The sequence below is a fragment of the Xenopus tropicalis genome, chromosome 7 (assembly GCF_000004195.4).
Source record: "Xenopus tropicalis strain Nigerian chromosome 7, UCB_Xtro_10.0, whole genome shotgun sequence".
NCBI lineage: Eukaryota > Metazoa > Chordata > Amphibia > Anura > Pipidae > Xenopus > Xenopus tropicalis.
In genome coordinates this window covers 91,381,812-91,403,196 of record NC_030683.2, presented here as the reverse complement: position 1 = coordinate 91,403,196, position 21,385 = coordinate 91,381,812, and the positions used below count along the sequence as shown (strand labels likewise).

Here is a 21,385-nt window from a genome sequence, read left to right as displayed (position 1 = left end):
CATCAGGTTTTTATTATTTCTGCAACTTCCTTGCCTTACTTTCTCATGTCCCGCCAATACGGGATCCCTGTTCCAGTGGCCAATCTGCTGAGGGCGAAGATGCAACAATCCGACTGTCATCTGCTCGGTAGATGTTCATGGAAAATGCAAAATTGATATGAAAGTCAAATGTTCATATGGAGGCTTTACATGGACTTTTCATTAAAATAAATGCCTAGTAGCACTTATTAGCACAGCTTATTTTACACTGGGACTCAGGGAGCATTATCTATTTGTATGTGTGTGTGTTTATTAAACAGCCATGATTGATCCAATCTGGTAACCCATTAACCAGAAGAGAAGATGTGAAACATTGGTCAGCCATCAGTGTACTGTTGCTTTAAGGTCATGCCCTTACCTGGCAGCACTGCATCCAATTGTGCAGTTCCCATCTACATAGCATTCTTTCATTAGTTTGGGTGAATGGGCCGCCCTGAGAGGAAGGGGAACATATGGATTGTTCCTAAACCTGAATGGGGGCAATAAGACCAAAAATATGTGGGAGTGTATAATATCTATCTGACTAAAACCCGCAAATAAAATATTCCTGTTATCAGTATTTTATTGTGTAAGGAGGTTGTTGCCTTGATCACTCTATGAAAGTGAATGGTTATTAGTTACCTTTATTGTAAATAGTTTTGCTACGCAGAAGACTTTGGTTGGCAGGTAGCACTTCTAAAAAGAATCCCGATACACAGTGCTTTACTGAGATGCTTCAGTGTCCCTGTCACATTCACATAAACGCGCTGGAACTGCTGGGGTCCTGAGTTCAGTTCTTTCTGCATATCTGTGTAAGTTTCCTCCTGCCCCCAATACAATACACAGGCGCGTGCCCTGACTCCTGTGTTACTGACGCAAATGCTCAGCTTATACTGTTGTAGTAGGGTAACTTGTCTTTAAAGGACAAGGAAAGGCTAAGTCACTAAAATGTTAGGCACCCCCAAGTGACTTTAATCGCTTACCTTGTACCCCAGGCTGGTTTTCTCCTAACAGGCACCAGCCCAGGGTACAAGGTAAGCAATTAAAAACACTTGGGGGTGCCTAACATTTTAGTGACTTAGCCTTTCCTTCTCCTTTAAGTTCATATGAAGACTTTTTGATGTAATTGGTCCATTAGAAGATGGTGTGCAGAGTGTGGGTCTGTATATAAAATACCAGTTTGATAATAATATATAATAATGATAATAAAGCAGTTCTTTTCTGTACTGCATATGTTGGGGTCATAAATGATGAATTGATAGTCTTGCAATTTAAAAACAATAAAAGCCTAAACATCCTGAATTTATTACTAATTAAAGGTAGGTTTGCCCTTCTTGAATTACCTTATCAACTGGGACTAGAGGACCTTGAAGGGGGACTCCGGCTTCTGAAACAAAATTTGCTAAAGAGCCCCACACAACACAGAAACCCCTAATATACCAACACTGTAATCTGTATGAATAAATACCATTTCTATATGCTGAAATCCTGCTGCAAAACAGTTCTTCTCTTTCTGCATCATTTGAAATCCTGACAGGAGGAGAGACTAAAACACTGATGTTACAAATTGTAACCTGAGGGCACAAGCAAATGTTAGCCACCAAAGGATTTTTGATGGTCTCAGCTTGTGCAAGGTCCGTGTACGACATGAGAGTGCATGCATACAGAGAGACACCTGGCCCATGTTGCACAGCACTGGCCTAACATACTGCACAGACTGCTGGAACTTTTTTTTTTTTCAAAAAAACCCTCTTGCATACAAAATTGAAATAGTGATGAGATATCCATGAGATGCGCTGCATATAATGAAGAGAAGCAAGGTAATGGGCATTTCTAGCTCCCCTTCAATTCACCTGGATACAGATCTGCCCAGGTCCCCAGATCTCCCACAGATGTGAGGAAATAACAGCAGCAGAGGGAGTGATTATATGTGGTTCAGCCCAAATGTGCCAGGGATTGGTACAAGAGAAAGCAAGGCCATACAGTGATACAAAGTCAGGTGTCAGTTGTTGCTCCCACAGAAGCAGGGGGCTGGCACATTGGCCCAATAAACCCCCTGCCAATACAGCCAGCTTGGAAAAAGACTTTATTTTTCTTTGCTGACGGCCTTTACCACATCACATCTACCGCTGTTTCAGACAAGCACTGCGCCAGATGGCTGTCGATATCAAGCTGAGATAACCTGGGGGTGGAAGTCAGAAGATGGAATTAATGACAAATATTGACATAATCAGTTAAAGGCAATTATTTAATTTCAGTTAAATAGGTCCGGTGGTACCAGTAAGGTGCAGAATCCCTCTTGTATATAGAGTAGAAATATAAGGAGCAGAGAAGCTTCATGTGCTCCGTGTACTGCAGTGTAATTAAACCTGCGTCTACTGTTTCCAAGTGGAGCCTATAGCAGCAGGGTGCTGGGGTGGAGCCTATAGCAGCAAAGTGCTGGGGGTGGAGCCTATAGCAGCAGGGTGCTGGGGGTGGAGCCTATAGCAGCAGGGTGCTGGGGGTGGAGCCTATAGCAGCAGGGTGCTGGGGGTGGAGCCTATAGCAGCAGGGTGCTGGGGTGGAGCCTATAGTTCAGTGCAGGAGCAGCAGATGGGTATCAGCCTGACAGTGATTACAATAAGTTGGTCTCACACTGCCTTACACACAGAGTCTGGGTTTGGTTCTGAGATGGGTACAATCTTGAATGGATATTGTATGTTCCTCCAGTGGGTCATGTGGGTTTCAACTCACTAAGGCGTAAGCCACATGGGGGCTGATTCTCAGCCTGAGCATAGAGGGGAGGTCACACAGGGAGTTTTTAGGTTGCCTTTTTAAATACGCGGATTTGAGTGTAAATACACAAAAAATAAACCCCTACTGATTATAATGAAATACGCACTGTAACAATTCCCGTGGGGCAAGATGACACCCACCATGTGACACCAGTGTTTGCGTTTTTCAGCACGAAATGACAATATGTCAAGGAAACGCCATAACGTTGAACTCTATGGGATCTGCAGGTTTGAAAATACACTTTATATGGCGGCCAAACTCTCACAAGATGAATTGTGCATATACGTATTTGCAACATTGTCAGCTAGTAATGTAATTATGTTGTGTATCGACAATCAGTCTGGACATTTTGTGTTTAAATTGCTTTTCCAATTGGGTTTTTTTCACGAAAGTTTACTAGAATTTTTCCAAGGTTTCTTCATCCAAGGCTTTTTTTTTTTATACGAAACGTGTACAGAGCATGTGATTATTTTGTATGAGAAAGGATGAGCATGCATGATGGGAAAGGAAAACTACAGGCAGTGAAACACATCTAATTGGCTGTGTGGGATTTTTTTAGTGTATTTACGCTCTTACCCACATTTTTAAAACCCAGCGTGAAAAACCCAGTGTGACCCTGCCCTAAACACAGGCCTTGAATCGGCCCCTATGCCCCAATCAGCCTTTGGATGTGCCTGGAATCACTGAGTTGGCCTGCGTGCAGGCACACAGAGCAGATTTTAGAGCAGTGGCACACTGGGAGAACATAACATTTCCAGTCAAAATTGTGCTCTTTTCAAAATCAAAACCAGTGTGTGAGGCTGATACCGTTCCTGTGCTGAGCCCTAGGCACACAATTACCCCCATGTGGCTGTAGCCTAGGCATGATGTTACTGACCCTGACTGCTTGTGTGTGGTATAATTACTATTGCACTCTCTGTAACATACTGTACCATATATCGGCACAACATAATGGGTAATAATAGGTATAACTCTAGATCTGACCATACACTGGCTGATTCTGGCTGCTAACGCCTGACATCGGCTGAAGTATGAGGCCAAAATGATCCCCTCTGTGACTAATTTCATACTTACATCTCATCAGTGTTTATTTTTTATCCCAATAGAGAAACACAGAATCTAAACACAGCTCAATGCAGTTTTCTTGGGAAAACATAACATAAAATTCTGTTTCTCTGAAGAACCAAGAATGACGGGTACTGCCATTTTAAAGCCCATGAAGCTTAGCTAGGTTACCTCCATACAGCCCGAGTGACTATGCTAAATACTCTTGCTGAATGTATTTCCATAGGTAGCCATAGAATGCTACACACCAACTGAATCATGTGGGACAATGTATGAACTGATAGAAATGGTAGAAAGTACCTCATTGAAAACGGTTTCAGGCACATGGGGCAGTTCTCCAGTGCCCCTGTATTTGCAGATGAAGTATTTGCACTTTCCCTCGGTGCTATAGGGGAGCACAAGTCGTGCCTCAGAGAGTCATGTGTTTGCATATTCTCCTGATCCCTCTTTTCTGCTGCTTCAGGGGCCTGAGCCAAGTGGCTTCTCTCATCTACTGTTGGTTTGGGGGGAGAATACATGTTGCCAGTTTGTAGCTTCTGCTCTGCCCGGTTATTAGGCCTGTGTTTAGCCTGAACTAAAAGCACATTAGGGACGGTTCCCTCTTTCAGTTGGTTATTTCTGTCCTCAGCCGCAGGCACAATACCCCTATCTGTAGTGCCCAGCAATCTTTCCTGCTCCTCGGCTGTAATGGTTCCCTCAGCACTGCTTTCCTGCATGGAATCCCTATGCTCTGTTATGTGCTGGGGCGAGCCAGTGGGAAATGGAAACCATTCAAATCTTTGCTCCCCAGCTTTAAAGACTTCAGGCTCAGCTGTCCCATTGGGTCTAGTATCAGTGATCTGCAAGAAAAATAAAAAAAAGAGATTTTTTTAGTACAGCTGTACTTTTTATTCCAAGTAGCATATTGTTACAATGCACACTGCTTTCCCTTCAGTCTGTCACATACACAAGAAATGGCAAATGGCAAATATCCAAGCAGGGGGAAAAAAATGTCACCGCACACCTGTTAATTCAAACCACTTACTGCACCAGTGGTGCAAGCCTTCCATTGGGCCGGCCAGTCCCTCCAACAGAGATAGATTATACTGGAGCAGCACTCACTATATGCAGTTGGGGAGCTTACCCCATTTATTGTAACCACCTTAGATCAATGTTTCGGGGGTGGGGGGTGGCACCCTTCCTTCATCAGGTCAGCAGGCCCGGATTTGTGGCGAGGCAACAAAGGCCCGAGCCTAGGGCGGCACAATTTTAGGGGTGGCAGGTGCTGCAGGTCAGTAAATATATATATAGTTGTTAGAAAGTTGTTTCTATATGGCACAGAGATTATACATCATTTATATCAGTTTCTACCCCAAAGAAGCTTACAATCCAAGGTCGCAAGGCCAACTAACCTGCCTGTATGTGTTTGGAGGGCGGGAAGAAACTGGAGATATCTGTGATATATGAGTAGCCACATACAAAGCCAGTGCAGTGCAATTTCTACTGACCCCCAAAGAAACGGACTGGTAATTAGTACATTACTAATGGAACTCTTTAATGGACTGCTTATTATGGAGTGACACCAGCTGTTTATATTGCACACAGAAGCACAAGGGGCAGGGACAAATTTTGGTATTGTGCGCTTGTGTTCATGTGGGGCCCCATATAAATAACTTGTGCAGGGCCCTGGGCGCAGGTATGGTATGATGGGAATGGTTTGGTTTGGTGTGAATTTTGGATACATTTATGATTGTTTTGTGCACCAAATAAACTGTTTCCTGTGCAATACTGCCTATTGTTTGTATGAATATAAAGTCTATTTACTTTAAGTGATTGTTGAGAATAAGAGGAAAAGAGAGAAAGACAAGAGGAAAGATAGAAAAGAAGAAACAAAAGGAAGAGGAAAATACCGAAATGAATATGTGCAGTATATCTATGTCTCTGTACAGCAGGGATCAGATATATTGATACAGTACTGAATAAATAACTGATAATGAGGGTTCTTGCTGTGGGAGGGGTTTGAAAGGAAGTTTGGCTCCAAAAGGGCATCTGGCCAAGAAGCTAGACAACACTTTGGTAGCCCAACTCATCATGCCACTGCTTATATAGCTGAATACTGAATACTAATACACAAGGTAATGTGCTTATTACATGTAGATCTGGCAGGAGAATGAATTCCCTGTTCTGCTTTTATGGCTTTTGGCCTAGTAGTATATACATTGTGCAAGAAAAATAGCCCTCCTAAGCAAAATAAGCTTTGTTTTACCCCAATAAGTGACGTTCCCCCGCCCAGCAGGCAGCAGACAATGCTTAGGGAGGAAAAGCACAATGTAACTATAGAAACAGGGAAAATATTACAGTTCTCTGCTGTTGTCATTAGGCTTCAGCTCCAGAGTCTGCACATTGCAATGTAGCGCTTATGCAGCTGGTGTGCGTTTAATATCCTATAAAATGGTTATTTCACTACTGTATTTTGGAAGAGCCGCAGACCTCTTTTCCCTGGGATCTACCATAAGCGCAAAGTCAGCCTCCTGCTTTTTCTCAAATGTTCCATTAGAACTTCCCAGGCAAGGAATGCAGGGTTCTATGGAATGGCTGCGCCGTCCGTGCAAAAACTCAGTGACACACAGCAACGACATTCTGCAACCAAACACACACATTTAGGGGCAGATTTTAGTTATCTTGTTATATCTTTGTTTGAAACCACAAATAAACTTGTGTGGGGAGAAATCGTTGAAAAGTTGTGAAAAGCGCAACTTTTTCGATTTGATGCACGATAACCACTACTTTTTCAAACTGCTGCACAAAAACCATCTTCAAAAATCTGAGAAACTAGGAAAGCAAAGAAAAATTCTCCAGGGAAGGGAAGAGACACCTGCCATTAGTTTCTACATGACCGTGACAGGTTTTAGGTGGAGAGTTTTTGGATTTGGACATTCACTTTTTTTTTCTTTTTTTCCTACAACTTTTTCAGGGTTTGCAACTTTTTCGGTGTCAAACACAAAAAAGTTGTGGGTTAGTAAATGCACCCCTAGTCTCACCTGTGCCATTCCTGTGCTGCTGGACAAAGCGAACACTTCTACATGTGAAAATGTCAGACACTGTAAATGTTTATGTAGATCAGTGCTGTCCAACTTCTGCGGTGCCGAGGGCCGGAATTTCTCTTGCATACATGGTGGAGGGCCGCTAATGGAAGCCACTTTTGACCACTCCCCTTTTTAAACCACACCCACCCAACCCACACCTATTTTATCACAATGGTGGTAGTGCAGCAAAAACCCAAATGCTTGGTCCTTACTGTGGGGATATCAACCGTCATTCATATGTAAAAGAATTATATTATGTCATATTATAATATACCCTTAAATCCATATGCCTCATCCTCCCCTGTGGATAGCACAGCAACCCCCAGTACATAATTACACACCTTAGGGACCATTTAATGGCTATTTCCAACTGCTAACAAACTCCCAGAACAAACCCCTGCCATGTTCACCTCCCACAAGCAGCATAGGGCAGGTAGAGTATGGCACACACAGGCAGCACTCTGCCCGCCCTACCCTGCCTGTATGTGCAATACTCTGCCCGCCCTACCCTGCCTGTATGTGCCATACTCTGCCTGCCCTACCCTGCCTGGGTGTGCCATACTCTGCCTGCCCTATGCTGCCTGTGTGTGCCATATTTTAAATGCCCTGTGCTGCCTGTGTGTGCCATACCCTCCCTGCCCTATGCTGCCAATGTGCCATAATCTGCATACCCTATGCTCCCTCTGTGTGCCATACACACAGGCAGCATAGTCCAGGCAGTACCTATAATGTCTGAGGTGTGAACAATGGGGGTGATTACAGCCTGAGCCTGAGGTGTGAACACTGCAGGGGGTGAACAATGCAGGGATTAAAAGGTGTGAACAACACAGGGAATTACATTTTTAAACAATACAGAGGGATTACAACCTGAATCTGAGGTGAGAACCATGCAGGGGGGCAGTTAATCTCAGTACTGATACCATTTAAAGCTTACTCAAAGGTAAGCCATCAAAGCAGCCAGACAGGTGGGGGGCCACACAGAGGGGGGTCGCGGGCCGCCAGTTGGACAGCACTGATGTAGATAATGTGAGATTCTGCTCCCCCCCCCAAACAATATCATTATTATATCATAATGCAAGCAAAATTGGGGGTCACTCCTGTGCCCCCTATTTCTCTGCATCACCCCCTCTGCTTAGTGGTTGTTAAAACCTTTTAAGTAGATCATATTGCTGAGCTACATGCTGCAAGAAGAATTGGAGGTAGGTGGGTATTACACATGAACGGATCTAGGAAGCATGACTCAGAGGTTAAAGGGATAGTGAAAGGTTCCAGGTTTAAAGGGGTCGTTCACCTTTAAGCTAATTTTTTCTATGTATATATATCCCAATCCTAACAACTTTGCAAATGGTCTTCATTAGTAATTTTTTACAATCTTGGAATTATTTTCATGCTTTCACATGGGGGTCACTGACCCCAGCAGCCATAAAAACCTTGCTCTGTGAACATACAATATCATTATTATGGTTACTTTTTATTCATTATCTATCTATGCATTCTCTGCCCTATATATATTTCAGTCTCTCATTCACACCACTGCCTGGTTGCTAACATAAATAAGACCCTAGCAACCAGATAGCTGTTAAAATTCTAAACTGGAGAGCAAGTGAACAAAAAGGTAAATAACTGAAAGAACACCAAAACAAAAAATGAAAACCAGCTGCAAATTGTCTCAGAATATGAATATCTATGTCATACTAAAAGTTAATCAAAGCCCTTTTTGGCATTGGTCAAGTTCATGAATACATAGTTTCTAAAGAATGTGTCACTATCCCTTTAAGTCAATAGAGTTTGGCTAATGTGAACCCCTATGGGAGTGTATGTACTGTACCTTCCTATTAAAGGCTGGCAGGCCTGGCACTGCATCCCAGCCCACACTCTGCACATCTGTGAAAGTTGCATTCAGAACCTGCTTCCATGTTTGCTCGGTAGCTGTTAAATCTATTTCAGAAAGCCAGGAATTGCCAGGAATCTTCCTTCTGGAATACAGGAAAAGAGCAGGGATAACCAATCATAAGAAACGGAAAATAGTAAATATCAGGCAATAGGGCAAATCCAGGCAAATGCGCCCCATATTCAGATTGTGGGGTTTATAAGGAAAATTCCAAACAAAAGCAATGAACATTTTTGTAAAGCCTCAGCACTAAAGCAGATTTACAAATAATGTATGTTTTATTAGTATTTATTTTGAATTATGCATCCTGAAAGAACATGGATAAAATATTAATAGTGACTACATGACTAGAACTGTTTAAAAGGGATGTTTAAAAGGGATGTCCACCTTTTTTTTTCTGTACACCACAGTACAGTATAGGTGTGGGACCCATTATCCAAAAAGCAAAACAATCCTACTAGGTTTATATAATGCTTAAATAATTTTTTAGTAAACTTGGAGGTCCAAATTATGGAAAGATGCCTTATTCAGAAAACAGATCCATATCTGTATCAGGAAATATATTTTAACTAACCATTTAAACCTCTGTTGGCAACACCAAGGGACATTCCTGTTGGAAATGTAATATATATGGCTTTGAGTTACAACTCCCTGCAGCCTCCATGAACAGATGAATATTTTCAAAGCCCCCCATGTTTAAAGACAATGTCACATATTTAACAAGCTTTGCAATTTCTCTGTGTGCTCTGCACTAAACAGAACAGTGACCCAGTATAGTTTGAACACAAAATGTTTAATTCCCAGGCACCTATAGGCCAGAAATAAATATCATTTACATTCCATCACCATGGCATCCCTGAAAATGAAATAAATATCCTCCTATTGCCGCATATCCAAAGTCATTCAAATATTCAGCCCATGAGTACCACCCTGGATTACTGTATACAGATATCAATAAATGATGAAGCGCAAAGTGCTACAGTCTCTAAAAATAGCAGAACTCCCCTTAAATTCAGACCATAAATAATTCCAAGTCTAATTTACCAAATATCAAGAGCAGCATTAATAAAAAGCACAAGCGCTTATCTCGAAGCCCTGCGTGCAACCCACTGGCAGCCTCTCCTTTTGCACTTCCTAGTGGCAAGGCACGCGCCAGTATTTATCCCAATAGAAGTGACAGAGGGATCCAAAGGGACCACCGTTCACTCCTGAGGAACAGAAGCACCCAGGCATATTTATATTTATTCAGGTCAATTAGTGTTCTTGTTTAGAACAGAAAGCAATGTTTATGAAATGCAACAGGGGGTCCCAGAAGATGTTGCAAAGTGCATTAGTGGTGAGCATGGCAGGACGTGGCAGGATCCCTGTGCCACTATATAAACAAACTAGCAAGGCTTGGGGTTTCCTAAGAAAAGCTGCATTTCTCTTACTTCCAAAGGCACAGTCAGTTGACAGCTGTCTTCCCCCATCACTTGACCTCCTTCACACACTGCTGATCTCGGCCAGCGCATTCTCCCCTTCCTGGAACTGACACAGCTTCTCACATCAAGCCAGGGCCTGCACTTCCTCACCTCTCATTCTCTTTTAGCGTCTTAAAGGGCCACGGACAGCTGTGTTTCTCTAGAATATATATATGCGTGCCTGTTTCAGCAAACAGGATCATAAATAAATGTGAAAAACCATACGTAATGTGAAAATATATTTGCTATGAGGATTTGCTATATAGATTTTTGTTTTGCTTGGCAGTAAGGCACCAAAACCTCTAACTGCAACCCGACTACAGTCGAACTAGAAGTCATTATTTCACAATAACCAAATTCAAATACCAGCCATCAGAATCAGCAGGGAGTTACTGGCAAAACTGGCAGTGTAACCACTCCGCATATGTCTGGGCACCAGTTGGTCTGTGAGCAAAATAATGGGATCGATGTACCCTGGCCATCTACATAAGCAAATATATAGAAGATAAAAGGCCCGCCGGGTCCAGCTACACATGTCGAAGACCATCAGCAAAGGTCGATAACCAGACAGAACAGAAAATCTGAGCAGGAAGCCATGAAATCCCACAGGAACAGGTTTTGTGCTCTGAATTGCATTTAATCATGGAAGTATAATTAGTAGGACGCATAAGGCTATATGGGCTCTACTTTTTTGTGAAGAACCTACTTTTGCTATTATCATGCCTGTTCCTGTGGGATTCATGACTCAACCTGTCTGTATCCATGCAGCCTCTCTGTATATGCTCTGTTCTGGGTAGAAAAGGCAGATATCAGACTACTAAAACATGGGGACAGCTTGTGCATAAATAAACCCCCATGTTTTGTATTGGGCAGGTCAATTGAAGTTCCATTATGGTTTACTAATACTTAAGCCTTGAAGTGCTCTTCCAACCTATTGTAATCTAACCAATATATGCCTTATAGAGAAAGGTTGCCCAAGCTAATTTTTATTGGGAGGATAACTTGGAACTCAATAATAAGTCATTGTGATTGCACTGGACCTATTGTCACACAGCACTAAACTTCTGATAATTTAGCAAACGGCTCAGTCCTTCCTACCTCCCGTTCTGATTGGAATTCAGTAACACCTACTGACACAGAGGAAGCCAAGAGCTACTAGTATCGCCATAGCAGGCCCTAGCTCCAGGGTTCCTCTGCATTAACTGGGGTAACTGTGCACTGAATCCAACTACATTGCATCAGCTATGTTTTTGGGTGTGCAAGGCAAAAATGGAATAAAAACAATTCCATTTAGGCCATATAACCTGACTGTTTGAGTGTATGGAACCTTGAGGAAATGGTGTCCATCTTCAATAGACATACTGAGATCCCATCCTAACTGAAAGTGTCATCTGTCCGTGACTCTTTTGGTACCTAGATTAGACAATAAAAGATGAGGTGAGTGGAGTGTCACCACTGGCTGGAACAAAAGAACAATGTTGTTTTGTCATTTGCATGAATAATCATATAATATCTCACTTAGTCTGATATCTCTAAGGTTGGCTTGTGTATGGACACCTTAAGTCAAATCACATACCTTCTGAACAATTATCAAATAAATCAGTCAGGTTATTAAATCCATTCATTTTCACCCAAGATTCTAACTACAAGTAGATGTAATAAAGTTGATTTATTGTTTACAGACAGTAGAGTTTTACAAAATCACCATGTTGTTTGGCAAAGCTTGGGAAAGTGTTTGCTATGACAGACAGGCAGTTCTCTTCAATGTTTCTTAGTGGTGTCTGCCGCTCGTTGTTTTTATCTGGAACAGGCAAAGCTTTCCTGCAATTTGCTATGGGAAGCAGAGACAGATGCTGTTGGTGTTTTGACTGCCGGGATTCTCTGCTACAGCACTGCTGTGGTCACAATAACCCAAGTGCCAAAGGTCTTTCAAAGAAAATAATGGCTTCAGTAAGGATATTCCACCGAAAACAGGATTTTTACTTGTTTTGCTATAATGTCACATCTCATTGTTCAGCCATCTGTAATAAGTTCCTGAACTAAGGAGGCACCTCTGACCTCATTTCACTTCCCTTCCATCCATTTCGCTTCATGCACATTAAGGGGCTTCACATTACTCTGCTTTTCACTTAGTCACTACATCATAACCAGCGCCAATGGACAGAATGAAATTACACCACAGTATAAAAACCCAGAGCTGCTCTGAGTCTTTATTTGACCCCTCTGGGAACACTAACAGGTTAGCCTACCAAAGCATAGGATAATGTTTACACCTGCCCTGTAACGTGTGCCAGAAATTAAAGGTGAAATATACCATTAATGCTTCCTCTATATACAGTCCCCAGTTTTGGGGTCTGGTTCAAGGTGGGGTCTCGCTTTGTACAGTGGATTTTAAAACCACACCTTGGGCAACACATCTATTCAAAGACTGTGTCTGGAGTGCTACACACATATATATACACAAACAAATATTATATATTAGCCTTTTCATATTTAAAGGACATTATATTATCTAATCATGGGTTAAGAAAAACCATACATGCTGCATATGTTTTTGGGTTTTTTTTTACATCTCAGAGATGCTTTGTGCAAAAATAATAGCTTAGCAGTGAGTATTCCAGAACTTTCTCTTAAAACATGGGCAAAAGAGGTCAGTGTTTCATCAGAGATTTTGGATGAGCAATGGCAGCTGCTCTCAAGCACACAAACACATACAAAGTAGATGACAAAGTAGATGCAAAAAGGCTTTGAGTACAAAATAACTGAATACCTTATATCTGTATTTTACAGAACATTTATAGAAAAATGAAGTGAAAGTCAACATATAAACAAAAAATAAGTGTGACATTTCTACATACAAACAGGAAATACTTTCCTTATATACAGATTGCACCATGTGGGCACACCCTTTCTTGCAATTCTCTGGCAGTTAGTAATCACACAATATAGCTAGTATATATATGTAAAACTGTAAGAGATAAGCTTGATAAGGCAGCACATTCTTTTCCCCCAGGATAAAAAGATGTGCCTTCAAAGGCAACAATGGCATTTTTTTTCTAACTATTCAAGTTTATGAATGTCAAGAAAAAAAATTCACAACAGCATGAAAATGAGATCAAATTGCTCCAAACTAGAGATTACAACGTGGTCCAACAGTTTCTGTTCGGCTGCACTGTAATCACACAGGGGTATGTTTGGCAAAGCGTGACATTACAGCGTGCCACATCTCACCAAATGGAAACTTCAAAGCTCTATATTCCCTTTTATATGCTATTTAGGGGTGTCATAACCAAAGTGTGAACTCTCACTTTCACAAAAAATAAACAGAAATGACTGGCAATGGTAATGTAACCCCCTAAAAGAAGGGGTTTTCACATCATATAAGCACTGGCCACATAAATAAACCAAGAAATTAAAAATAACTGCATAACTGTAATATTGGTTTTCTCACCCATTGATTTCTAACATTTCTATAACATTCAATACAACATAGAGTCGTAGCATTTACCCTCTGCAAAAGACCCACTGGATTCTTATAGGAATCAGTTGCCTTCTTTACATGAATCTCCAACTGACTCTGTTCTGTATTGGACATTTTAACTATGTTGCATGAAGGCCTCATTAGTATGTGCTGAAATGGCGAGTAAATGCAGTGCTTTGTGCACAAGTTGGCTGTATATGGAAGCTAATACCTTCTGTATTACTGCATACGACTAGACAGCCTGAAAGCCAATGCTAAACTGGAAGTCAAAATGGCCAGCATTATACAGATGAATGCGTTAAACCGTATTGCTTATTATGTCCTCTTTAAACAGTTATTTTAATTTATATGACTTCAAGTAATCTCAGTTACCGTCTGGTCTTAAGAAGGCGCCCACCCTTCTTTCACTAATTAAAATATTATACCACTAAAAATAATTTGGTACAATTTTCTTTAGCTCGTCATTTTCTCTCTTTTATGACTGCATCACAGCATAATAACTCTGCAGGTCATAAGTGCCTGAATGTGTCGTTTAACTATATATTTCCTATTGATAGTAATTTGTTGTGAATTTCGCATTAGGCTGGGAAATCATACCATTTTACTTGTGCGTATCATGTACTTGTGCTAATAACCAGATTCAGCCCAGCAAGCTACTTGTGCGTGACTGGGCATTACACAAAGAGTAAGGTTACCAGAAAAACAACGACTTCTATAAAACCCAGTTTGAAGGACTTTTATGTTTTACTTGCAGCACTAGCAGGCACAAAGCAGTGTTTTTGGGTTGGGTTGTCAACCCGCAGATCACTACTGCCTGGGTAAAGACAAGGCTCCTTTACACCACAAGCCTACTGAATGACACTCATGTTAGGGGCCTGATCTGCCTACATGCTCACACAGCCTGATCCTCACAAATACAATGCTGTATTAAAAGATTTTCTGAACTAGACCTAAAAGTGGCAATATATCGGCCCAGGGCCAGGCCAAGGTATTTTGCCAAGTGCTCAAGGCAAATGCTTAAATTGTAATCCCCACAGAACACAATGGAATATATATGTAATACCAACTTCAGGTTTAATGCCCAACTATATAACTGCAACTATATCATTACTGCCACATAACACATAGCATAAGATAAGCAGTGCCAATTTCATGATTAATGCAGAGGCGAAAATAGATCAATTTCAACTTTACAGTCATCACAGTGACAGTGGCAGCTTGGGACAGGCAAAAAATATTGGTATTGGGGGTTACGTTTGGTGGGGATAATTCAAAATGGCCAGGAAATTAAGTAGGTGACTGGGGATTTAGAGTAAAGGTAGCATTTGTAACAAGTTAATATTCCCATTTATAAAGTATTTATAAAGATAGCAGCTGGTAGATAGAAGCTGGTAATAAAGGGTTATACTACAGGGAGCACCAAATCAGATCCCAACTCACAGTACACAAGAACTTCTCCAGCCCCATGTATTTATGGGAGCCCTTCCCCCAAGATGGAAGAAATTAAACACAGAATCTTCTCCAAATTTATCAGATATTTTGTTTTCCCTGGCCAACTCCATGTCATCACTTACCGCCCCCAACTGCTCCCATCAGAAGGAACCTCCCCAAAACTTTAAAAGCCCAACCTTACCCCCAATCCAGTGTCTTTTTTGTCCTTCAGCTTCTTGTTTGGCTCCCATTGGAAGTAAATATTTCTTTTTAGCCTAGGGAAAGCATTAGGTCTGCAGAAAAGTCTTAGGGACTTTTATTAAATTATTATAGGGTTAGTGGACACCAAACAATTGTACATCTGGCAATTTTTTATTTGACATTGGTCAGAAAATCGATTGGGCAGGTTTGAAAATGTTTGTCACTAACAATGAGATTGATCCATTGTCCAACTGTTTGCAGGGTTAAGCAGGTAGCTACTCACAGTTTTCCTAGCTTCAGCTAAATGTTATTGCTTGAAACAGTCATTTTGTTGATGGACAAATTGTATTCTTAAATGATTGTTTCAGCATAAGCTTGGTCCTATTATAACAAAAAGATCTTTTAAAAATCTTAATGTGTACAATAAGCTTAAGTCTCTGTGGGTTAGTTTCTGCAAATCATGGTATGTATCAAGCTGGCCACCCGGTAGGAATTTTGTGCAGGGTGCCATCTTAGAATATACAGGGGCCAGTAACAGTATTGGGCAGTTTGACTTGCAGAGGAGTTGTGTGTGTGTCTGTCTGTTTAGCCAGTTTTCTATATTTTTCTTTATAGTTATGTATAGGTAAGGTAAGGACTCATGTGAAGTTATTAGTCCTCTCCCTCCAGGCGAGAGTGCCAGGCTGGTTGTGCACTTAATATGATTACTTTGGTGAGGGCCTTGCCTCTTAAGAGTTCACAGGTTTATACCAAGTTTTTATTTCTAGGCTCACCTGTGGGGGTTTCATTTGCCTTGGGATGTATCTGGAATAGAGCTACATTCTGTGGTCCAGATTTCCTTCCTTCTTGGAACTGTTACCCTCCCAACTGGGGATTTAAGCTTGCTATGTCCCAGAAAGTGATGACATGGAGTTGGCCAGGGAAGAAAGAAAATTGTATCATACTTACCGTGATTTTCCTTTCATGCACAACTCCATGTCATTTATGTAGTTTCCCACCCTTTTTCAGTAGTTTCTAGAAGCTTATTACTAGACACCGGATTGGGGGAAGGGATGGACCTTTAAGGCTTTGGGGAGGTTCCTTCTGATGGTGGCAGAGGGGCAGGCCTATCTCAGCAAGTGATGACACGGAGTTGTCCAAAAAAGGAAAATCACGGTAAGTATGATACAATTTTCTTCTTTGCTGCTGCAGCTGCTAAGTTTGTGTGAGATCTGTCACATGGAGCTTTTTAAGAAATGTAAAACAAAGCACAGTGTATGAAAAGCAATGTCTGTCAATAAAGGGCATGATGTTTTCTATAAATAACATTACTCTGCAAGGGATATGCTACTCACACAGTTGATGCTGCAGGAGGGAGATGACTGCTCTCAGATGCCTGTGGCTCCTGTGCTGCGCTGCCCTTCCTCCTCTTCAGCTTCAGTTTAACAGCCCTCTCTTCAGACATCACTCACAGCCTACAGAGAGATAACGGGGAAACCATGTCATAATGGAACAGCAATCCTGCATGGGGCAAAGCACACCTTATAAATCTCACTGATGAATGGCTGCACTTCACTAGGCAGCATACAGCACAGCTCACATGGTACTTAATGTCCAAACTTACAACTCCCAGCACCACATTCCCCTAAGTGTATTCAATGCTGGGAGTTCTAAGTAAGTCAGAGTTGCCAGGTCTAATTTTCAAAACCAGCAACAGCCATTTCAAAAGTAGCCCCAAATAGCCCAATATTTCAGTAAGATCACTGCATACCTACGAACATTTGAAAAACTGAAAGAACACTATGAACTGCACTGAACTACACTATGATTGGAATGACATATTGTGGCCCCAAAGCAATTCATGATACACTGTACTCCACAATAGTGGTCCCCAATAACTTAAAGCGGACCTGTCACCTCAAGAAATAATTTCAAATTGTTTTCTATTGTGTTTGGCAAGCAAAATAAACTTTACTTACTTATATAAATTATTTTAATCTTATTTTCTTCAGCCTTGGAATTCACAATTGCAGCAAGCAGGCAGGGGCCATTTTGTGGACGCTGTTATCAAAGCAGGCATTGCATCCTACCAAAATCTTGTTTCTGTGCCAGTATGGGGGGACCAATGCCCATATCCATGCACTGGTTACACAATTACATGGTGAGGAGGGAGGGGGAATGTGAGGAGTGCAGCAACATCTAAGAAGTTCTGAATTGAAAGTGAAAGTAACTGTCTGCCCCACCTCTATGCCTAAGGCATAGAGGCGGGGCAGGCGTTATATGATTGACAGCTGGGATTTTAAAATGCCTTTATAATGGGTACGGATGTGTTAATAAAAAAATTATTTTGGGTTTCATGTTTAATTTGAAAAGGGCTTTTATTATACAGCTTTTTATGTCTGGGTGACAGGTCCACTTTAAGGACAGGCACAGTGGCAGCACCAAGCACCCTCCAAACAAACTGTGCTACCCATCCTATGGGTATCCAGACTGGTGCATGTTATATAATGTGACATAATAGTGTAATCTCACAAGACAAAGACCAGGCCAGCAGGAAACAAGATGTTAAAGTAGCAATCTGGCTGGGCGACAACAATATGGACTGTCCCACTTAAAGAGGAACAGTTGGAAGGTATGTTAGTGCAAAAATGGTCTCAAATGATTGCATGATATACATATGGGTGCACTGCACTTCAGCTCTTAGCAACCACAAGAGATCCTAGGAGTAATAGTTTAAAATTTGTCTATCACCTAAAAATATTGTCACACACTCCTTATGAAGGAAACAATAGTCATTTTTATATGAAAATCCCTCTGTTATGCACTATGGCTCCCACTCTGGGAAACCATGTAAGCACATGCTTAAAAAATGAGTGCTCCAGCCCTGATCATTATGTTTAAGTGTTAGTGGCGCCTGATCCTTTATCACACGCATGAACATAATAAGCAAGCTGGGATTTTTGCCCATTATGCGCACATGCATTTGCCCCAACATGCCAGCTGGCACGGGGGGCTCCCTCCTAGTGCAGGACCAAAGTGCCTCATTTGGGGGGAGATTCTTTTTGTAAAATACTATTGTTTCCCCTGCTTTCAGCTGTTTCCAAAATTCAGAGTGGCTTGTTAAGCTGCCCTTTGGTTTTCAGATGAAAGGAGCCCTTTATGGATCAACCATAGAAATACATGCCATCCACCACCCCCCACCCTAGGGCTGGTCTTAACAAATGAGGGGCCCAATTGGAACCATTTTGGCGGAGCCCCCTAGATGAAGTTTTGCTGTCTGGCACAGGGTTCTTGGGCTGAGTGGGTGAAAAGTGCCTACCATTCCCTCTGTCCAAGTGACTGCTGCAAATCAGGGTTGGGGGAAGACTGGGCAGGTGGGGGACAATGTTCCCTCTAATATTTTTTAGGTTATGTGCCCAAAAAAATTATTTTGTGCCACTTTCGATGACCAATGTACATATATGTGTGCAGTACCATGCAATATATATATATATATATATATATATATATATATATATATACAGGTATGGGATCCCTTTTCCGGAAACCCGTTATCCAGAAAGCTCCGAATTATGGAATGCCCGTCTCCCATAGACTCCATTTTAATCAAATAATTCAGAATTTTAAAACTGATTTCCCTTTTCTCTGTAGTAATAAAACAGTATCTTGTAATTGATCCCAACTAAGATACAAATAATCCTTATTGGATGCAAAACAATCCTGTTGAATTTAATTGCAGTTTTATTGATTCTTTGGTAGACTTAAAGGGAAAAGAAAGTCAAAGTCACTTGGGGGTGCCAAAATGTTAGGCACCCCCAAGTGACTTTGACCACCTACCTTTTACCCCGGGCTGGTGCCCCTGTGAGGAGGGAACAGCACCAGCCCGGGGTAGCTGCATGCGCTTCCTTCCTCTTGTTTCGCTGCGCGCGCATGCGCAGTAGAGAGAAAAGCCGAACTTAAACATTAAAGTCGGCTTTTCACTCTACTGCGCATGCGCCCACCGCTGGCATTCAGGAAGAGGAAGCCAGAACACGGAAGCACTGCGCTCCAGGTGCCCCGGGCTGGTGCTGTTTTCTCCCAACAGGGGCACCAGCCCGGGGTACGAGGTAAGCGGTTAAAGTCACTTGGGGGTGCCTAACATTTTGGCACCCCCAAGTGACTTTACCTTTCGTTTCCCTTTAAGGTATGGAGATCCAAATTACGGAAAGACCCCTTATCCGGAATACCCTTGGTCCCGAGCATTCTGGATAACGGGTCCTATACCTGTATAATAAAATAGATGTCATTCATTACTCAATTTTAATTTTATGTAGTTCACAGCATACAAAGAACAGGTATACATTTTCACAGTATATCTAAATATAGGCTGCATTCTTTAAAGAACTTCCCTTCTGGTAAATAGTACAGGAAATACCAATTATGTCATTAATGTATAGTATCTCTCTGTACAGGCTATGAGCAAACTTAGGGGGCTGTTCCTGCTGAATTGTGCTTAGTACGGGGGAATCCATATGCTGCCATAGTTTTATAGTATCTCTCTGTACAGGCTATGAGCAAACTTAGGGGGCTGTTCCTGCTGAATTGTGCTTAGTACAGGGGAATCCATATGCTGCCATAGTTTTATGGTATCTCTCTGTACAGGCTATGAGCAAACTTAGGGGGCTGTTCCTGCTGAATTGTGCTTAGTATGGGGGAATCCCTATGCTGCCATAGTTTTATGGTATCTCTCTGTACAGGCTATGAGCAAACTTAGGGGGCTGTTCCTGCTGAATTGTGCTTAGTACGGGGGAATACCAATAGGGGTACACATTAAGCAACAGGTTCAAACTACTAAAAAGCCAGACTCCCAAAGGCGACATTATGCCAGATCTGTAGGGCTAGTCAGGTGGCTTGAGTCCTCCCCCACCTCCTCAGACGGTTTTAGAACAAAGAAGGTAAATGTCAGTTTCAGCCAGTTTTCCTAGTCTAGTTCTATAAGTTTGACAAAGGCAGAAAAATGCTTTTCCAGCATCTGTCACTGTGTGTTGAATATTGGTTTTTTTCTCTTACTTTGTGTCCATTATATAATAGCTAGCATTTCTCCTTCTGATCATCCTTCCCTTTAGTGCCACTTTCTTATATTGTTTCACCTTTCTCCATTCTCTTTCCTCCTCTTTCATTTTCTCGGTCCCCCCATTTAATACTGCTCCCCTACATTAGCCATTCTTTCACTTAAAACCTCATGTAACATTCTGTCCCTACCTCAGCACTGTTGAATCATTTCTACTTGCCATGAACAGAATTGCTGCACACACTGCTAGTTCCTGCTTGAAGTTGTAGTCCCGGAACAGCAGCACAGGGATTGGTTGCTTGTTCATACTTCCCCCTGTCGCCCACCCAATCCCTGAGTGGCTGTTGGCTGTGAACTGTGGGCAATGCAAGCAGGCGGAACTGGGATCCTTCCCTGTTGCAGCTTCTCTCACTGACCGATCTCCCCTTTCTGCAGCTCCTTTCTTTGACTTTGACTTGAAGTCTGTCAGGGCTCTATGCGCACCACAGAACATTGGTGGGGGAGGACATAAAAGTTGGGGGCTGTGGTGCGTCCCCCATAGCGCAATTGGTTCAGTCGGCCTAAGGCAGGCGAGTTGCTGTTTTACCCGGACGATACCAACAGCACGGATAGGTCACAGTAGGGGGGGTCACCGGTAAAGCTCCTTCTTCTAATCTGCTGGTTTTCAGAGGAAAAGAAGTGGCCTCTGCTTAATGCTTAACAAAGCAGCAGCAGCCACAGGTTTTCATGAGAGGCAAATAATAGTGTCAACATCCTGACCTGCTTCTCACTCCCCCAGCCAGGACCACCCTCACTATACTATAAATTAAATGAGAAAACATAATTAACCCCCAATCAGCCTAGGAGTTTTTAAGATGCCAGGAAATGTATTGGGAAGGGGTAAGAATGCTTGAATTTTCATTAAGAACTTTCCTGCACTAACGATTGGAATATATTTATTGTTATTAAAACCTATTGTGTCTTTCAAGT

The 21,385-nt window shown here is 41.9% G+C and overlaps 1 protein-coding gene across 2 annotated transcripts; it reads right to left on the bottom strand.

Annotated features, from left to right (window-relative positions):
- Nucleotides 1–1,516: 1,516 nt before the first annotated feature.
- faap20 (FA core complex associated protein 20) lies at nucleotides 1,517–21,016 on the bottom strand. Of its 2 annotated transcripts, none has more exons than XM_004916152.4 (5): nucleotides 20,637–21,016; nucleotides 16,722–16,841; nucleotides 8,752–8,899; nucleotides 4,159–4,697; nucleotides 1,517–2,200 (listed from the first exon to the last, which is right to left on the bottom strand). In XM_004916152.4, exons 2-5 carry the CDS (start codon nucleotides 16,829–16,831, stop codon nucleotides 2,128–2,130), a joined length of 870 nt encoding a protein of 289 aa, XP_004916209.2. In that variant the 5' UTR covers nucleotides 16,832–16,841; nucleotides 20,637–21,016; the 3' UTR covers nucleotides 1,517–2,127. The 2 variants fall into 2 exon arrangements, with proteins under 2 accessions (XP_004916209.2, XP_004916210.1); XM_004916153.4 differs by having other exon boundaries at nucleotides 20,608–21,014.
- Nucleotides 21,017–21,385: the final 369 nt, after the last annotated feature.

What these genes read in the sequence shown, in the direction of transcription:
- faap20 (XM_004916152.4), bottom strand. Translation starts at nt 16,831, where the DNA reads ATGTCTGAAGAGAGGGCTGTTAAACTGAAGCTGAAGAGGAGGAAGGGC. An exon ending in TGCCAGCCTTTAATAGGAAG is followed by an intron (nt 4,698 to 8,751) that starts GTACAGTACATA and finishes TTTTTCTTGCAG; the next exon opens with ATCACTGATACTAGACCCAA. An exon ending in CTGAAACCGTTTTCAATGAG is followed by an intron (nt 2,201 to 4,158) that starts GTACTTTCTACC and finishes TTCCACCCCCAG; the next exon opens with GTTATCTCAGCTTGATATCG.